The sequence below is a fragment of the Coloeus monedula genome (genome assembly GCF_965178545.1).
Source record: "Coloeus monedula genome assembly, chromosome: 14".
NCBI classification, from domain to species: Eukaryota; Metazoa; Chordata; class Aves; order Passeriformes; family Corvidae; genus Coloeus; species Coloeus monedula.
The window spans coordinates 13277489-13295257 of NC_138794.1; the positions used below are offsets into that span (position 1 = coordinate 13277489).

The 17769-nt window shown below is 43.5% G+C and overlaps 2 protein-coding genes across 4 annotated transcripts in view; one reads left to right on the forward strand and one right to left on the reverse strand.

Annotated features, from left to right (window-relative positions):
* Positions 1–1156: 1156 nt before the first annotated feature.
* On the reverse strand, positions 1157–14251 carry TUBGCP4 (tubulin gamma complex component 4). Of its 2 annotated transcripts, XM_082291093.1 has the most exons (18): positions 14161–14251; positions 13926–14054; positions 13225–13347; positions 12783–12836; positions 12282–12338; positions 11650–11729; positions 10783–10984; positions 8717–8882; positions 7483–7607; positions 6820–6870; positions 6340–6445; positions 5903–6010; positions 5530–5668; positions 4870–5047; positions 3948–4082; positions 2791–2907; positions 2227–2366; positions 1157–1936 (listed from the first exon to the last, which is right to left on the reverse strand). In XM_082291093.1, the coding sequence occupies exons 1-18, from the start codon at positions 14236–14238 to the stop codon at positions 1924–1926; spliced, it is 2001 nt and encodes a 666-aa protein (XP_082147219.1). In that variant the 5' UTR covers positions 14239–14251; the 3' UTR covers positions 1157–1923. The 2 variants fall into 2 exon arrangements, with proteins under 2 accessions (XP_082147219.1, XP_082147220.1); XM_082291094.1 differs by lacking the exon at positions 6820–6870.
* A 3239-nt stretch (positions 14252–17490) lies between these two features.
* IQGAP1 (IQ motif containing GTPase activating protein 1) overlaps positions 17491–17769 on the forward strand; it is a 52733-nt gene continuing 52454 nt past the window's right edge. For both annotated transcript variants that reach the window (XM_082290689.1, XM_082290690.1), the window contains exon 1: positions 17491–17583. In XM_082290689.1, the coding sequence (XP_082146815.1) occupies positions 17532–17583 (52 nt within the window). In that variant the 5' untranslated portion in view covers positions 17491–17531. The remainder of the gene's footprint in view (positions 17584–17769) is intronic.

The following is a 17769-nucleotide window of genomic DNA, read 5'->3' on the forward strand; positions in this document are numbered from 1 at the left end:
CACAAAGTCAACTACAGAAAAAGGGGAAGGGGGTGTTTTCCATTGGCAGAAGTTCAGGGCAGTGGCACTTCTGTTTGTTGAAAGAATACCATGTTGTGTGTTCCTCCACTTTGCTGTTATTTTCTATTAATTTCATTAAGGTGCTGCTGAAGTGAGTGCTAAGAATTTCTTGGACAAAGTATCATTTTGGTTTGGCTACCTCTTTTTTTTTCCCTGTCAGACTGTATAGGTATTAACCTGTCATAGTGGAGACTGGCTCTACCTAAGTTGAGATAGACACAAGAACCTTGGACAACTAAACTGCTGGGAGACTGAGGTACAAAGAGTATGTAAGTGCTGTGTATCTTTAAATGCTAATGGGATAAATCATCTGCTTTTGAGCTTCTGCATTCACATCTTAGTGGTCAGGTGGCAAAAAGGCAAAAGCTCTTCACTCTAACAGTGCTATAGGCTGACGGCCTCTCTCCATCCTCATACAATCTTTAGTCCCCTGCTTCAAAAGTGTAAAGTTTTTCTCAGTGTGTATTTTTTCCTCTATCATTTCATGGCTCAGACATTTGACCTTGTTGGTCTGTAAATCTCACATCCAAACTACACCACTTTCTCCAGCTTTCTAGCTTTTTCCAGGGATTTTAAACTTTGCATCAGGTGTAGTCCTACCATAAACAGCTGTAATGCACGGAAGGTGCCAGGTCTTACACTTGCTGGCTGTTGTTACTGTGTCTTTCTGAGTGAGCAGAGAGGATTTTTCCCCCCCAAGGACATGTAACTCCAGTATGAGCTGTGTGCAAGTACCAACCCTTTGAGGGGGAGGCTGGTTTCCTGGCAGCGTTTGTGTTCAAATTGGGAAACCTGATACAACACCCCAGTGATGGACTGAAGGGTTCTCTTTTGCCAGTCATTCCAATGGAATTGCATCAAGACAGTTTGTACATTATGGCAAGGCTAGGAAATCTTAGTAACAGGCAAGAAGTTCCTGCCAGATACTGCTTTTTCTATGACAGACAAGGCTGGGCCACGCTGTTCCCTTTGCACTGGGCTGCAGACATTGACAATACTCCATATAATTGCATGACAAGGTATTTTTATTTTGGTTCAGTAGGGTAGTCACTAGTAGCATTCTAAATAGTCTGGAATGAGAACAGCACAGGTGAACATCCCAGGTAAGCATCTCCTTACTCCTTACCATTTTTCTGCCGGCAGAGGGTGCTTTGTACTCAAATAGGGCAAAGCTCCAGTCTTGGCAAGTGTAATTTTAGCACATAAACTGTATTAAATTGTATAGAGAAAGCATGTGATATCACCAGTGTCTCCATGACCTATACACATATCCTAGACTAGTGCACTGGATGAGAAGAGATTTTTAAAAATCTACTTCTTCCCTCCCCCTTCACCTCAATTGAAAATTGCTACTGCTGTTTCATCTACCTGGTGGTATTCGATTAGCAGACATTGTGTACTGTAAATCAGCTTACTACACAAGTGGAACTTCTGAATACAGACACAACTTCATTTGTAGTCAAGAACAAGATTCCTTCCTCCATCCTCAAACTTGATGTGGAGCATAGTCCAACTGAAAAGACAGCATAGTCCAGCTGAAGAGTCCAGACATCATAATTCTGGTTTTCTTCACTTTCTGAAGAGGTTCAGATTGCCTCCCTAGAAGCACTTACAAGTATATGCAGGGCTTCAGAAAGCATATTTTTACTAGTTCAGAAGAAATGGAGTAGCTTTCTGTAATCGCTGGGCAGCCTCACATAAGTGGCACTTCTTGCCAATTCCTTCTGAAACAGTAGATCACCAGGCAAAAGCCAGGTACAAAGGAAAATTCAGTTGAGTGCAAACTCTCCAGCTGTCCAAGAGCACCAGTCTCCAGCACCTGATGCATCACTAGTCACAGCCTAAAGGAAAGGCCTTTAGTGCTTAGACGCCAAAACTGCAAGAGAAAGGTACAGCATTAACTACACATTGAAAGTAACTCCCTTTACCAACCCACACCAGCATTTTTCAGCCAGTATGAGCTAGCAGCTTGTTCAACTTTCTGCCAAAAGGAACTCAAAGGGGAGAAAGCATATGAAACCCAAAAATGCTGATTTGTTACTTTTCTGTCATAGTATTTATCAACACTTAGTGTAAGCCAAAATAATTAGAAGCAATCAATAAAAATGGCTTTGTACTTCAAGTACCTCAGGATAATGCTATAAGCAACCCACAAGATATTCCTACCTGCCCAAGGTTCCTCCAGCCTGGGTGTAGTATTTGTTATAATCCAAGCGTAGTAGCAATTGAGCTAAGTCAGAGTTTATCTGATGATTGCGAACACTAGAGAGAATCTTGAAGAGAAGTGATGACTGACGACTGAATCCCTACAAATTAGAAGATGTCAGTTCTGGGCCCTCTCAGAAGAGAAGGAAAGCAAGCATCTCATCTCTGTTTCTGCCTAGCTAGTCCTTTAACAGCCTGAAGAAAAGAATCACTGCAAGAGATGTGATGCTTGTGGTCTAGGATAAGGTAAGGTGTGAGCCACAAGAATTCCTAGAAGTTAGTTATCCAAAAAGAGGGGTACCAACCTCTGCCTCCTTTCTATTCCAGTATCTGCCCCCCTTCCTCCTCTCTGTGCACATAGAATTTCCAAGCCAGGAAGAGTTGATTAGTTAAAATAATTACAAGCATTTACATAGAAGGCCTCTGCTTACACGCACTCTTTCTCTACCGCTGTTAAAGCCAAGATAGCTGCTTAGGCAAATGTTTGCATGGGAGAAGAACAGATCCACAGAAACATAGATTCACCTTCACCAAAATACTGAGTTGTGCAGCTCCTCGTTCATCTAATGGGCCCAGATTCTGACTGACCAGAGAACAAAAACTATGACAAAGATCCAGAATTTCATTTAAGCAGTGGAAAACCTACATGGAATGAAAAGTACAAATTAGTAGTTGAAACAGAGTTCAAACACAGAGAGAAAGCAGGTACCTGAAAAGTTGTAATATTCATAACAAAGATGTTGCTGATACTGTATTTTTTAGTCAGGAAGGAAGATATTAACGTAGCATTTTTGTAAGGTTTTCTATGGAAAAAGGATTTAAATGTTATGGTGCATCTCCCCTCTACCCCTCCCACAACCTTTTGCAGACATTTCTGGGAAAACAGCAATTGGCATGAACCATCCAGATAGGCACAGGAGCTGCACACTGGCTTCTCTATCCAACCAGGAGGTCATCACTGCAGCTTTGGGATTAAGAAGGCAGGATAACGACCAACAAGAGATACGGTTCAAGGCTTTGCTTTCACTGTTCACTAAACTAGGAATTTCTTTTGTATCAGTTGATCTGACTGCGTAATTACTATTCTGCCACCTTTATTCTACAATAACCTCATAGATGAGCACAGAGACACTGTTTCATTGAAACTGACCTTCTTTGCAAATATTTTTGTGGGGCTGTTTATAAAAATACTTCTAACTTTTTTTTTTTTTTAAATTAACAAAATTAAAAAGACCCTAAGTCCACCCGGAAATATCTCAACTATTTTTATTCTGTTAAGTAGAAGAGGGAATTTTTCCTACTCTAATGCATATCAGTATGAGTCCCTCAGGAATTCAGTTCCCAGCACTCTGCTTATTAGTACTTCTTTAATGAAATAGCCTGTGATAAAAACATAGTGATAAAATACAAATTACTAAGGTTAACTGAACACTGAAATAAGCTTGACTTAAAATTGCCAGGAATGCAGCATTCACACACACCAACTGTAAATTAGATGATCTAAATTGAATTATCAATTATAGTTTATACCTGCCTTACTCTGAGAATTGTACTCTGCGATCTGCAGAAGATTATCACTGATCTGTCTTAAAATACATGATTTGTCCTATCTGTTCAAAAAGGTGTGTTTCTTAGGGCACTTGGAGAATTGGTAGAAAAAGGTGAAAACATGACCTACTTACAGGTTTTAGGAGGATGAAAGACTGAGCCAACAAATTACTTAAGAAATGATCGTGAGCCAATCGTATACTCTCAAAATCTCTTGTGGCGTTTATCTGCTGCAGAAGCTGTGAGAACTGAGACTCCAGTACATCCACCTGACAGATATGTGAACATACCTCATTAGTGATTTAGGAATTGGGAGTGCTTGAGACCAGCCACAAGTTTTGAATAAGAAACTTACTTTCCTCATTGCTATTCTTATGTTAGAGGTTGAGGATCCCCTCCTCTCTGCCTGATGAATGAGGAATTATATACAAGAGCAGTACGTAACGTGGAGTACACAACAATTTTTGATGCCTAAGTAATATCTAAGTAGAAAGGAAAATGGTCACTTTCTTTAACTATGAAAAAAGTATATAGATAGCATGTAAACAAAGGTATTTGATTGTAGTAATTTCTGAAGTTATACTGGGAGATACTATTTGGAATCTTAGGGCAAAGGCTGCAGTACAAAAGCTCAGCCAGATTACTGTGGAGAATTTAGAAAGCCAGGCCCCCTCTCAATTCTTTGAAAACCAAACCAACCAAACAAAAAAACCCAAAACTTAACTCAAAGTAGAGTTCACTTAAAGAGGCAAGAGAAGGAACCAGGATGGTATCTTAATGATGGTCCTTCAGAGATGACTGGTTTGTCACAAACATTTAGTAGCACTAGGGAGTTACTAAAGAACTCCTCCACTTCACTGATTCACAAGTCCAAAAACTTCGTAATTGTAGCAGTAGTTTGGGAACTTGGAGGAAGCTCTAGACTTGTGAAGGAAGTCCTGATTTCCTTCAGGTACAAGAAATCAGAAACCTGAGATAGGTCTTCAGTGCTGCCTCCATGCATTTCTGCCAGTTTCTGATTAAGTGATACAGTTTATCTTTCTCTGTAATACTGACCTGCAGATAATACTGAAGATTGTCCACAAGGAAAGCCATGTGATCCCTCAGACGCCACTTGATGGCATCTGTTCTGTTAGATTTCAGGTGTTTGCGTTGCATCTGGAGAGCCCAGCAGTGCTGTAGCTCAGCCTGGACTCGTCGCACACTCAACAGGTATTTGAACACAACATTGTACCTACAATCAAAAAATACAAAGTGGTTTAAGACTAAAATCTTCCTCCGCTGCAGGTACTGGAGAAGGTAACAATGCAAGACTGGAAAAAGAAACAGGAGGTGACTGCCAGTAGTTAGGGCCCATCAGGTCATGGCCCATGTGCCCTGTGGCACATCTTGCAGAGTAAGATTTCTGCTTGTATTGATTACTGACCTAAAAAATACAAAGCTAGTTTCCGTGTAAGGAGGGGAGCTGTCAATGAAAACACTGTTTGTTAAAGTAGCACTGTTTGTAAATCAGTGCAGATCTGTCAGCATCTTGCAGGTCTTACTGTCATTACAAGTACTTTCAATATGAGTAAGTGGAATGAGCCATTTTAAGGTTCAGAGAGCAATAGCTTTACCTTTCTCTCCATAGAGAGAAAAAAAAGCCCAACACATTAGTGAATGCCTCAGATCAGGGAACATACAGATTAATGTAGAAAGACCATACCTAGTACTTACTTCTCGAGAACAGCAGGAGTAAAAAGAATGTGCAGTGGCCATTGAACTTTGTAAGAAAGGCCCAGAGCTGCCCATCCAGATGTGGGGGCTTCACGTGGAGATAATTCCCGGGAAGGCCCTTCACGAGTCTGAGAAGCATCTAAAAACAAGTAAGGTGCTGAATTATGAATTATTATCTTCTCAGTCAGTACAACCATGGCAAGAAAGAAAAGGGAAAGAACAGAATTGAGCCAGTGCAGTCTAGGCCCTCACATAGGGCAGTAAAGGGAACAAAATTAGTATTTCTTTAACTTGAGAGAAAGGTAGGTAATAGGATTTGAAAATAAGGTCATCATCTCCCCTCTTAATTTATGGCTAAAAATCAAGTAGATACCTTTATGTTCCTTTCCATGATACTCAATGGTTAAGTGAAGAAGAGGAAGAAGGTTGTCATCATCTAACAGCACCTTATGAGCAGACTGCTGAAATGCAATGTTGACATCTGACAACAAGAGAACACGTATCAGCTCAAAATCAGCAGCTAGTGCTAATTTTGCATCCATTAATTATTTATTCTTGGTCCTAAAAGACAACACTTATGCACTATTGACACTCTTTTAATTCCAGTTTCAAATACCTGCCATCAGAAGGTTTCGGAGAGTTTGTTTTCACTCACTCTGTGAGACATTCTAATTCACAGGTGCTATAGTTTCAAAACTAATGACATAGTGTAGAGGGTTAAGATAGAGCTCTTCTGTACTGGACATGGCTTTCCACTTTCCTGCTATACCACAGTGAGGACAGTTTGATAAGCACATAAGCAACACTCACCATGTTCAGTTACAGCTGTAGGTGGTGTCTTTAACATATGCTGTGCAGTGTCAATGAAGGCCTGAAACAGCTCACCTCTTCCCAAAAGGTAAAAGTCTTTTATAATCTGTGGAGATAAATTTTTTGTACCTAACATACCAAAAACTGAGCAGAAATTTTAAGCATCCTAGCTGATAGCACCCATTTTTTTTATTTGGACAACTGCTGTTCCAAAACACAGTTGGAGAGCTCTGAATTTTATTCACTGACCAAAAAGTCTACATTGCTTCAAGATGCAAGCTACAAAAGCACATACACATACCCATCTATCTCTGCCTCTGACCAAGTTCTATCAGTGTATGCTCATTCTTGAGACTGGAAAATGAAAACAGCTTTACCTAAATGAAGAAAGCCCAGAGTGTAAGGCAGTAAAGTATTTAATAGAAAGAAAGAAGGGAAGAAAGAGCTGCTTTAGCAAAAACAAACTAGCACTTGCATTACCTTCAGCTGTCCTAGTAGATCCGATTCCTCCACCATCAGTTTCCAAAGATGCTAGTGAAGAAACAAAAATCAAAACAACAGAAACTTCCCCTCAGAATTACCTCACCCATTCAGAGTAGCTGCTGTCTTACAATACTTGTGATGCATACAAAAAAAGCACCTACACAAAATGCTATATAAAGTACAAGAGCACACTAAGAGTCCTGTGTAGCAGCTCATGCTAGCAGTTAAAATTCTTGGTATATACCAGCAAAAAACTCTGCCTAAGAAACATGAAGACCTGTGACAAAAAACCCTGCAAATTCCTATGAAATCAGTTCTACCCCAGCTTTGTTCTTGTTTCTCTAATCTCCCCATTTTCTTAGGTTCTCCTCCCTGCTCCAAGTGAAAAAAAGATTAAAAATTGCCAAAGTATGTGCTCAGTCAGATGCCATTATGCTGAAAGCAAAGTTCTGAAGTAATTTCAAGTGAAATACAAAAATACACAAAAATTCCTTTCTTTCCCTCATGAAAGAGCATAGTATTTGTTAATGTCATTTTGTCATTAGAAGTTGGGTTTACATGAAGCTCTGAGACCAGTTAGAGAGCCCCCTTCTTCCAGTCCTTCACAAAACTTAAGAGTTTTTCAGCCTGCACAGTAGATACCCTTCCCAGGATGCTCACCTCAGCAACAGTGCTCCGTATCCAGTCAACCACTGATTCAAAGTCCACCAAACTAAAGAGTGGTTGCTGCTTGAGTCGATGTAGCTCTGCTGCAAAAGTGTCCTCCTGGTTTTTTAGGATGGAGCCTGTGCAGCAATGAGAAGTTTTGGAGAGTAAAAAAGGATGCAGAGCCACTCCAGCACAGTGGAACAGAAAGGCTGTCCAGGCAGCACTGTCTCAGGTCTGGCAAGGACCGTGGAGGCCTCAAAGTACAAGCACCAAGGTATAAGATTACTATTGCAAGTACAGTTACAGGATAGACACTTGCCATGGCAGTGCTGTGCTATCAGTAAAACCCCCAAATGTTTTCTAACTAAATGGTTGCTGCTAACAGCCCTTTTTCTAGGACTGAGCTAGATCTTTGAACCCACAAACTTTTCCTCCGCATTAACCACTTGGTTTGGTTCTCCCCATACCCCTGCCCCTTTCAAATCTATCCTACTGCTTGAACTTGGGGACTTTTTTTTTTTAACCAACTGAACTAGAAGACCAATTTCTTTTCCCCTTGCTTCTGCTAATGCAAGAAAACAGTCCAACAGAACTGGTCCTTTGTTCTCTGTAATGTTGCTCAAGTAATTTAAGTACTTTTGCATAGACATGCTCAAGGTAGAGCCATCACAGCAGTCCTCCCCCACTGGTGTAGGAATATATTTCCCAAACCACCCCCAGTGTAAACTTTTCAAGCTCTCAGAGAGAACCATCAGCTAGAATCATCTCTCCCTTGCTGTCTTTAAGACTCCATATAATTTGTCTTTCATAGCAACTTTTGGGACCACCTTGCAAGTGAATCTCTCCTGTCTGTGGATGCAAGTTAATGCCATGACACCATTCTGTAACATATACACTCAGAGCAAGATGTGCCTTTGTACGCAGCCTTTAGGGAGAGGGATGCAAACTGAAAAGAAAATAAGGCCTTTGCAATCGCTTTATCCAGAACAAATCACATGGTGACTTGCTGCTGGAAACTTGGAGACTATGTTTGGAAAGTGTTATTTACTCATCCTGTATTTACACCTCTCCCTTGGAATCAATCAGAAGCAGAACACTGGGACTACAGCTCTGTCCTGGCACAACTATTCATATAGTCTGAAGAATAACAGCCAATAGTCGGTGACTGTTGAGGAATTCGTTAATGCGGCATTTTGGAAACTACGTGTCAGTCACTCATAACTGAGCAAAGAAAGATATTCCTTACCTTTTCTGGTCAGGTTAACATTCTGATTCTCAAACATCTGTACAGATTCTCCCACAAAGAGGATTTTCTCAGCAACCCGTACAGGAATGTATGAAGGCAGCATTTCTACTCTCAAAGAAAACTGCTTCAGAGACGGAGCTAACATGTTCTCCTCCTCAATCAAGCGCTGCCAGAGACACCAGGAAAAAGAAATCACATGGAAAACACTGTGAGAAAGCCAGATAGAAAAGGTGTATAAAGGGGGGTGTGTGGGTGTGTGTGAGGGGGCATCCAAGAACATTTGAAGTAAGCAGAAAGGTAGCAAAACTGATTTATATCCTTTAAGTAGGCCAGTAAACTTCCTTATGCTTCTGGTATGCTAGCAGATCTCCCTAGAGATACTGCTTCCATCAGAGTGGAGCAGAAGGGGAAAAGAAGCTAAACCTCTGTGCAACAGCAACAAACTGGCTGTACCAAAGGATAATGTTACATCAGCAAAAGGAGTTTTTATTGCAAATGCATTACATCAGTCTTTTGCTGCCATAACCATGTTAACTAGCATTACCAAAAATAATCCTCTCCTACACCCATTCCTATGTTTTAACACTCTTAGAACACTTGTGATACAGGCCAAATATGAACGCCTCCACTAGTGAGCAAATAGGACAAAAATCCAAAGTCTTGCTAGCAGAGATAAGGCAATTTTCTCAGTTCCTGTGAAAGCTGTTTTAGAACACAGCAAGTTACTAAATTCTTTTCTGAATGTTAATAAATAATTCCAAGTACGGAGGCAAGATCTTCCTTCAGGAACACAATATTGATTATTTCATCTGGCTTTCTTGTTACTGGAGAATTAGTTTCAGTGGTCCATAATCCAGAAATAATCACCCAAACAAATTTTTGAGAACATTTGCCATCTACAAAATTCTTCATTTCAATAGAAAAGTTCAGTACAACTTTGTATACTGATGTTAACAGGTTAATTCTTTTCCTGAGATTCTAGTGACACTTTTAGATGAGCAATACCTGAGTATTTTATCAGTCTATCACACTAACACTCAAGATTTCTTATTTTACTCTTTGACTGAAGAATTGCCAACACTATTAGTCAATAATACTGAAGAAAGAAGTTGCTTAGTCTACAGTTTCCATCATGGACCTAGAAGACTCAACAATTTTCACATTCTTTCTTTATCTGATATAGTGAAATAACAGATTTTTCCACTAACTGCCTTTTAAAGTTTTCCCCTGTTTTTCTCTGGGTGTAGTCTGTTTTCAGCAGAGACTGTTGGCACAGGGCACTTAATTAGTATGCAACACATAGTTTCTGTCTGGTCACAGCCAAGCTGCAAGCACCACACTAACTCCATAGATGCCCATGAAATGTTTTCTCACCACAAACTAGAGTGTGAATTTAGAGTTGAACTTGCTCCACACTGTTCTCTATTCAGACACTATTCAAATGCTCATAGTGTGGAAGACTACTCCACTGAGAAAGCTGCTTTGCAAAAGGGCACTCCAATGGTATAGCATCTACAGGAAGAGTTACTTGCTTAGCAGTCTCTTGACTCTCACATAGCACATTTTCTACCAGTAATGTCAGTAGCATTAACCTGTTAGGTAACATTCACACAACTAATGGTTGTGCAAGAAAGGCACCTGACCCAGCTGCCCATAGAAAGTGTGCAAATCACGTCAACAGCCAAGTTCCCCACACCCCCTCCCTTGCAATTCCTCACACTACCACCAATGCCTGTGTTAGACAGATCACAGTGTTGACCATAAGGAATGAGAAACCAGTCAGTCAAGAGCAGTGGGCATGCAGCAGTTCCCATTACCTGACATCAGCATCTACACAGATTCCATCCAAAGGGCTTTCTGCCCTGGGGTTATCCAACTGGGCCAAACAATAGGTCTCTGTCCCTTATGCCTAGCAGCAACCTATTACAATAGTCTCTTGATTTACCATCCTAGCAGGTTTCAATATATGTCTAGTGTAGCATAGCTCGCACTGAAGCAGAATACAATACACTTCTTTTTTGGTTCCCTAAGACCAAAGATGCCAAGTTATGACTTGTAGATCTCACCAGGTCCTGAAGTTCTCGTAGCTGTTTTCCTGTAAGTCCCCCAATTCCTAAGTCATCATCATCTTCCTCAGGTTGGCTAGGGACATTTCCAGAAGAGGGGCCCTGTTTGATAAAGAACTCTTCATGTTGGTCTAGTAGCAATCCATGCAGCATCCAGGCAGAGAGCTGCTTATACATGACTCCATGACACACAGCCAGAATCCTGAGGTCAAAAGAAACAGTCAGTCAGGCCTTTGCACACAGTAATCAAAACCTCATTGTATGTCATTGTATGGAGGTCCAGTTAGTCAGCCAGGCAGTATGGCAAGTACTAAATGGCTAATGTGGTATTTTATATCTTTTTTTTTTTTTTTTTTAACAGAGAAGGGTGGATGAAACTAAAAGGTGCAAAACTAAGCTAACATATCCTCTGAATATGTGGCTTCTCCATAGAAATCTGCTAGTAGACCAGAGGTGTAAGTCTGCAGTGGCTGCTGTTTCTACTTAAATGACATTTTAAGGAGTCTGACTTTCTCCACAAGGACACACAAACATCACAACACTCACACAATCACATTTATCATTTTGAAGGATCAAAAATCAGTAACGGGGCTACCATATGCAAAACAATTCATGTAGACTTCAAAAGAAGAAAAAAAACCTGGGTCTGAAGCTTTCTGAGCCCTTAATCCAAAGTATGAAGAAAGCCTTCATTCCCACCACAAGCCTGCTTTAGATAAATAATGGGGATTGTGACGGTTTTCCCTGCATGGTACTCCTACTTTTATACCACGTAAGGCTGTTTTGCATGTACTGTTTCAACAAGTAAGAAACACTTTGACACTAACTCCAGAAGAATGAAGTAATAGTTTTATTGTATCTACGTACTTCTCAAGAGCACTGCGAACAGGAGGCAACCCCCCACAGCTATGTTTGTGGACTGTCTCCAATATCTGGCATCCATGAATCTGCAGAAAGAAAATGTTAGACTAGGTCTGTTATTTGGATCCGTACTGACCTTTTTATACATTTAAACACTACACTTTCAGCTCACAAGAAAATGCCTTAATAAGCTGAACAAGTCTTACAGAAAGAGAGATGTAACATGCTCTGTGTTGTGATGAAAAACGCCTTCTATGTGTGGATCTACACCCAAGCTTCTCTCAATACTTTCTATTAAAAAAAAAATGTAAGCATCTCTGGATTCTGAAAACATCAGCCTCTGCCTTTTTTATTTCAGCGAACAGTCAGAGAAAACATACTCAGAAAAGAAAAAATTTCAACCACCAGCATCCTGTCCTATAAAATTCAAATCATCAAAGATTATCGTATAAGGGAAAAAGTCAAATCCAGTGTAATGAATTATATAATCTCAATACTTACAGCAGAACTAGTAATAGGGCATCCATTACTGAAACTACACTCTTTTTTAGTAGTAGAAGTCTGGGATGGGGGCAGAAATAACTTTATCAGTTAAACAGTAAACCTGTTAAGAGAAACTTGCTGCAATTTTACTGTACCTTCTGAGTTTTGATCTGTTCCACCATGACCATCACGGAGGGGAAGAGTAACTGAAACTGCAGAACAAGGAGTGAAATATTGATCCAGGTTGTTACGTAAGGAAGAGAGAAAAAACCTATACTCGAGTAACTGTGGATAGCAGCTGAACACAATAATTTAATAAAACTATTCATCTGTCTTTCCCCACATATTAGAAACATGACATGCAAGTCTCTAGGAAGTATGTCCCCCCTCCACTGGACCAAGCTGCACGAAGTTACTATATTCCAGCAGTAGTTCAGGCTAAACACAGACAGTGAGGAATGTGTGAGGGTCAAGGAGGAGGACCTTAGCTTTGTGTTGAAGTGCAGGTGATCCTCTGAGCATGATTAAGGGACTACAGATGTAGAAGCATTACATAGAAATGGTATGACATGACAGAGCAAGCCTTGTTTATCCCACCCACTCAATGAGTGATAAGAACAACCAAAGAACACTACCTCTTTATTAATATGACATACCTGGTCCAAGGAGTAATTAACATGTGAGATGGAAAGATGTGGGTCAGCCAGAAACTATAAAGATAAAGCAATTAATAAAGATTAATTATCACAACCACTGGATGGTAACACTACCCAAGATATGTCAGCTACTAGTCTAGCAGAGATTAATCAAAACCTCTAAAACTGAAAACAGAAGCCAAAATAGTCTGAGACAGCCGTGGGCTCTGACACAGATGGAGCACTTACTGAACTGAAGGAAGAGGGGACAACACTTATTAGGATGAAAAGTAATTTACAATGGAATGTCACAGGAATAATTTGGAAGGCATCCCTAATGTGGAAAGGAAAATACCTTGTTTCATCTTAGAAACTACTACTAGCATGTCTACTGCAGGAATGACAAGTTTCCACAATCTGTCAGCAGCACTACAGCCTCTTGTTCCGTATCTTTCTCCTTTACCTCTTGTTCTAGGTCAAGTAGTGCCTGTCGATAAGGCTGCAGCACTGAATCAAGACCTGTGCAGAACGCTCTCAAATAAATGCCATGTAATCCACTCTGGTTTTGCTGAGATGGATGGTGATCCTGAAACAAAACAAAATCTGCATCAGCATCCCAGTGTAACTCTGAAGAGTAACCTAATATCTGTGCAGTCATGGCTGCAAACAGGCAGTAGTCACGGCTCCGAACAGGCTGAAATGCACCTTAGCTCACCATAAAGTAATCAGAAAAACAAATACAATCTTGTCACAAGAAGAGTTACTTGAGCAGATTTATATTTAGCTCTTTTGTGGGCCTATAGAAGTGCTGGGAGCCACTGATACCAGTGCTTCTTTTCCCTTAAGTGTGCCTCTTGGATCTCAAGGCTCTTTGCAAATCTTGAGAAGGACTACAAGACAGTCATGAGCATCCCACTCAGTTCACAAACTCTGGCCAGTCTGCTGTGGTCAGAAATTATTACAAGACTTCCCCAAGAACAAGATGTTGCATTCGGTTCATCTTTCACTGCTCTCTACCCTTCCTTACGCACATCGCAGAGAGTTTTCTGGAGCTCTGCTCGGTGCGAGCTGCGAGAGCCAGGGCACTCCTGTGCCCTGGGCAGCTTGGCCTTACTGGCACCTGCCGCGCTCTTCCCGGGAAATACCACGGCCCGGCGGCCCCACCTGCTGCTGTACGTGTCCCGTGTACTGCTCCACGAATTCGGCGAAGCGGATGTAGTCGGTGCCGAGGCGGCAGAGCCGGTTCAGGACGCTGGTCTCGCTGGGATGCAGAAACGGCAGCTCCTGAGACACCTGGAGTGGGAAACAGCGATGACGGACGGAAGGACGGGCGGGCCGCGCAGGGCGGGGGCCAGGCGGGGCGGGGGCCGGGTGGGCTTCGGCCGGGACCGTGCCACACCTGGAGGCCGCCGCGCTTGCTCCAGGTGAAGGCCGCCCCCGGGTACCCGCTGAGCGCCAGCAGCAGCTCGTGGATCATCCTGCCGCGGGGCCGCGCGGGCTGCCGGGAGGCGCGCGGGGGCCGCCGGGAGGGGCGGGCGGGGGGAGCCCAGGAGACGCGGGAGCGGGCGGCGGCGGCGGCGGGGGCGGGGGGAGCGGGCGGCGGCCGGAGTGACCGGGCAGCGGCCGGGGTGACCCGCGGCGGAGTGGGGAGCGGGCAGCGGCCGGGGTGACCGGCGGCGGGAGTGACCGGCGGTGGGGGGAGCGGGCGGCGGCCGGAGTGACCGGCGGCGGGGGGAGCGGGCGGCGGCCGGAGTGACCGGCGGCGGGGCAACGAGCGGCGGCGGAGGCCGCGCGAAGGCGGGCACGCCGGAAGAGGCAGCGGGAGCGGCCTCGCGGAGCGCGGCGTGAGGGGCGCTCTGGACCCCGCCCGCGTCCCGGGCGCTCCGGAGGCGCGTTGGCCTTGGCTCGCTGCGGGAGAACCGTGCCGTAACGTGGGTGGCTGTGATGGCAGGTGCCGGCTCGGGAGGTCCCATCCAGGACAACAGCATAGGCGCAGCCTGCAAGGTAGACTGGGTTTTGATGTGCCTCCCTAGGCGTCTTTATCGGTTTCTCATGTTATCTGTCAGTGTTTTAGCAGTGCCAGTTTGAAAACTGTGAAGTTATTTAATAAAGTGGTTTTTAGCAGCCTGTTTTTCATCCCCGTCTCCCCCTTCATTTTTGGCAGTGTCTTTTTCTATGTGCATTTTTACTTTTCTTCATTTAGAAGAAATTAGTGTTTAGTGTTAAGGGTTATCTAATACATATTTAGTTCAGCTTGCCACAATATGGTCTGAAATGTAGGAAGAATATGGGTGTGTAGTATCTGTAGCTATACAGCTTTATATGTAACTTGGGAAGCCCAACATTACTGTTGATCACGTATGAGTATAATAAAACGATTCTCTTTATATTGACAAAACTTCTAACGTCATAATAAAGGCTGAAGAGTTTAGCTAGGTATTTTTTATGCATCCTTGGCATAAATATCACAGTATACAATTGATCTGGAAACCCCTGCAAGAGAACAGATAACAGTAGTTTATTTAAAGGATATTGGTGCTCATTTTCTCTAGGAAGCCTAGTGATTAGTCATTAAGGCAAAAAACTTAAAGACTTTTTTTTTACAGAATTGATTGCCCAAATTTTGAAACTAGAGAAAAATAGGTATTTCTATATTATTTGCAAGGTTATCTGACTAGTGGTCATTCAACATTAAGGGGAAAAAAGACAAGAAACAGGAAAGGCAATAAATTAGACACATAGATACACAAATCTTAACAGAAAAACATTTTGCCGAGTCAATAACAAACACCAGAAATCTTAAATCAGGGGAGCTGTTATAGGTACCATTGAATACAACCTTGGAGAGGTTCAGCTAGGTTCTTTGATGATATGCAATAATCGTGTTGTATTGTTCTTACCAGAATGAGATTTTTTTGAGGGAGGATTGTGGCACTGTGCAAAAAATGTTATGAGATTTTTAGGGGAACAAAATGAGTTCTGCACTCCACAGTCTATATATAAACGTTATTTAAAATGTCTTCTCATTACATGACTTCCAAGTGGCCACATGTTAAGTAATGCAAATGTTAATAATAATAATGCATTATAAAATGGTTTGTAATTTATGTCTGGCATTCCCCGATGTAGTTACTTCTGTAACCATTGAATTATGTCTCCCTTTCATACAGACTCTTTAACAATCACATAATTAATTAGGTTCTCTAAGACTGTTGAGTCCAACCAATGACCAAACACCACCTTGTCAACTAGACCAAAGCACTAAGTGCCACATCCAGTCTTTCCTTAAACGCTTCCAGGGATGATGTCTCCACCATGTTCCTGGGCAGCCCATTCCAATATCTAATCACCCTTCCTGTGAAGAAATTCTTCCTAATGTCCAACCTAAATCTGTCCTGGCACATCTTCAGACTATGTCTTCTTGTCCTATTGCATGTTGCCTATGTATATATAGTAATTAAATGTACTTTTTGATGGGCTCATTGAATCATTGAGTTTGGAAGTGACCTCTGGAAGTCTCTAGTCCAACCTTGTTTCCTCAATGCCGAGTGAATGCGAGCGGGTTTGTCCAGGACTATGCCTAGTTAAGTTTGAAGTATCTCCAAGGGCAGAGACTCCACAACTTCTCCAGGTAACTTGTTCTAGAGTTTGATCACCTTCAGAATACAAATATTTCTTTATTTTGTTGAAGTGGGACTTCTATGTTTTTCAGTCCATTGCCCACTGCTTCTTGTCATGTTCTCTCATGCTCTCCTCATGTCAGATGCTTCATGCCCTTAACGTACTTGTTCCATTATGCCTATGTCTTCCTTGTACTGGGGAAGCTGAAACTGAATCCACCACTGGGAAGATGGGAATGATCAACTCCCTTACCTGCTGATGATGCTTTCCCTAACAGAGGCTATTGGTCTTCCAAATTACTTAATTTGTGCTTAGGTAGTAAATTTATGCCCTGGCAGTGAAATTCATGGGACTAATTAAAATGGACACATGGTGGCTGTCATCGTCAGTGCCCTGACCCTTGAACAAGAAATAGGCAAAACAACAGTAATGTGTACTGAAGGGAAGGAAACTTTCAGGGCATCATTCTGAAGTGGCAGTGCTGCTGGATGTTGCTGTTGTTTTGGGGCACCGTGCTTCAACTTACGGCTGACATTTCAGGTGAGTTACCACAGTTTGGTCAGCAGAGCTGTTTAGGTGGAACAGCACAGCTGCATCCAAAAACGCCAGGTGTTGCTACTGTGAAGGGCAATGCAGCTGGGGAACCTGGCAGGACAAGAGGGCCTAGGCAAGCCTGGCCCAGCAGCACGCGGGAGGCAGCCGGGCTGTGGAGGCTGAGCTGATGAGGCTGCACTGCACACAGTGGGGCTGGGAGGGCTGAGAAGGTAAGATGTGGGTCATGAGTAGGTTGACCTGGGCTGTGTCCCGCACGGTATGCTGGCAGAGTTTAGGTCAGAGCTTAGCTGGGTGTTCCGAATGAGGCTAACAGGAAGGTTCAGGCCAGGGCGCTGGCCCTGTGAGAGGACCCCGGGGAGAGACAGGGCGGCCAAGCTGGGGACGGGCCGAGCTAGGCTGGGGGCTGAGTCCGGCCGGAGGGGGACTGCGCAACTCGTCACTTCTCTTCCGCGGCGGCTGAAGGTGGCGGGGGCGGCCAGGGTGGGGAAAGGCAGAGAGAGCGCGGAGGAGCGGCTCCGCCCCCGCCACACCCGGTGCGGCAGGAAGAGGAACAGCCGCGCCCAGCTCCCGCCAGCCCCGGCCCAGCGCAGCGCCATGGCGGCGGAGGACGTGGACGGGCTGGCCGTGTCCCGGCCCCACTATGGCTGTGAGTACCGGAGTGCCCGAGGTCCGGGAATCCGCGTGGCCGCCAAGCGATGCCCAGCCCGAGCTGTCCGTGCCTGCCCGGGTCCAGCGCTGGGAGGGGAGGCTGGGCTGCCGCAGGCATGGGGGGAGCCGCGGGGTCCGGGCTCCGGGGCTGCCCCGCGGGCGCGGTGCGCCCCGCCGGGTCTAC

What these genes read in the sequence shown, in the direction of transcription:
- TUBGCP4 (XM_082291093.1), bottom strand. Translation starts at nt 14,238, where the DNA reads ATGATCCACGAGCTGCTGCTGGCGCTCAGCGGGTACCCGGGGGCGGCC. An exon ending in ACTCCTGCTGTTCTCGAGAA is followed by an intron (nt 5,048 to 5,529) that starts GTAAGTACTAGG and finishes TTTTGATTGTAG; the next exon opens with GTACAATGTTGTGTTCAAAT. An exon ending in ATCTTCAGTATTATCTGCAG is followed by an intron (nt 4,083 to 4,869) that starts GTCAGTATTACA and finishes CATATCTGTCAG; the next exon opens with GTGGATGTACTGGAGTCTCA.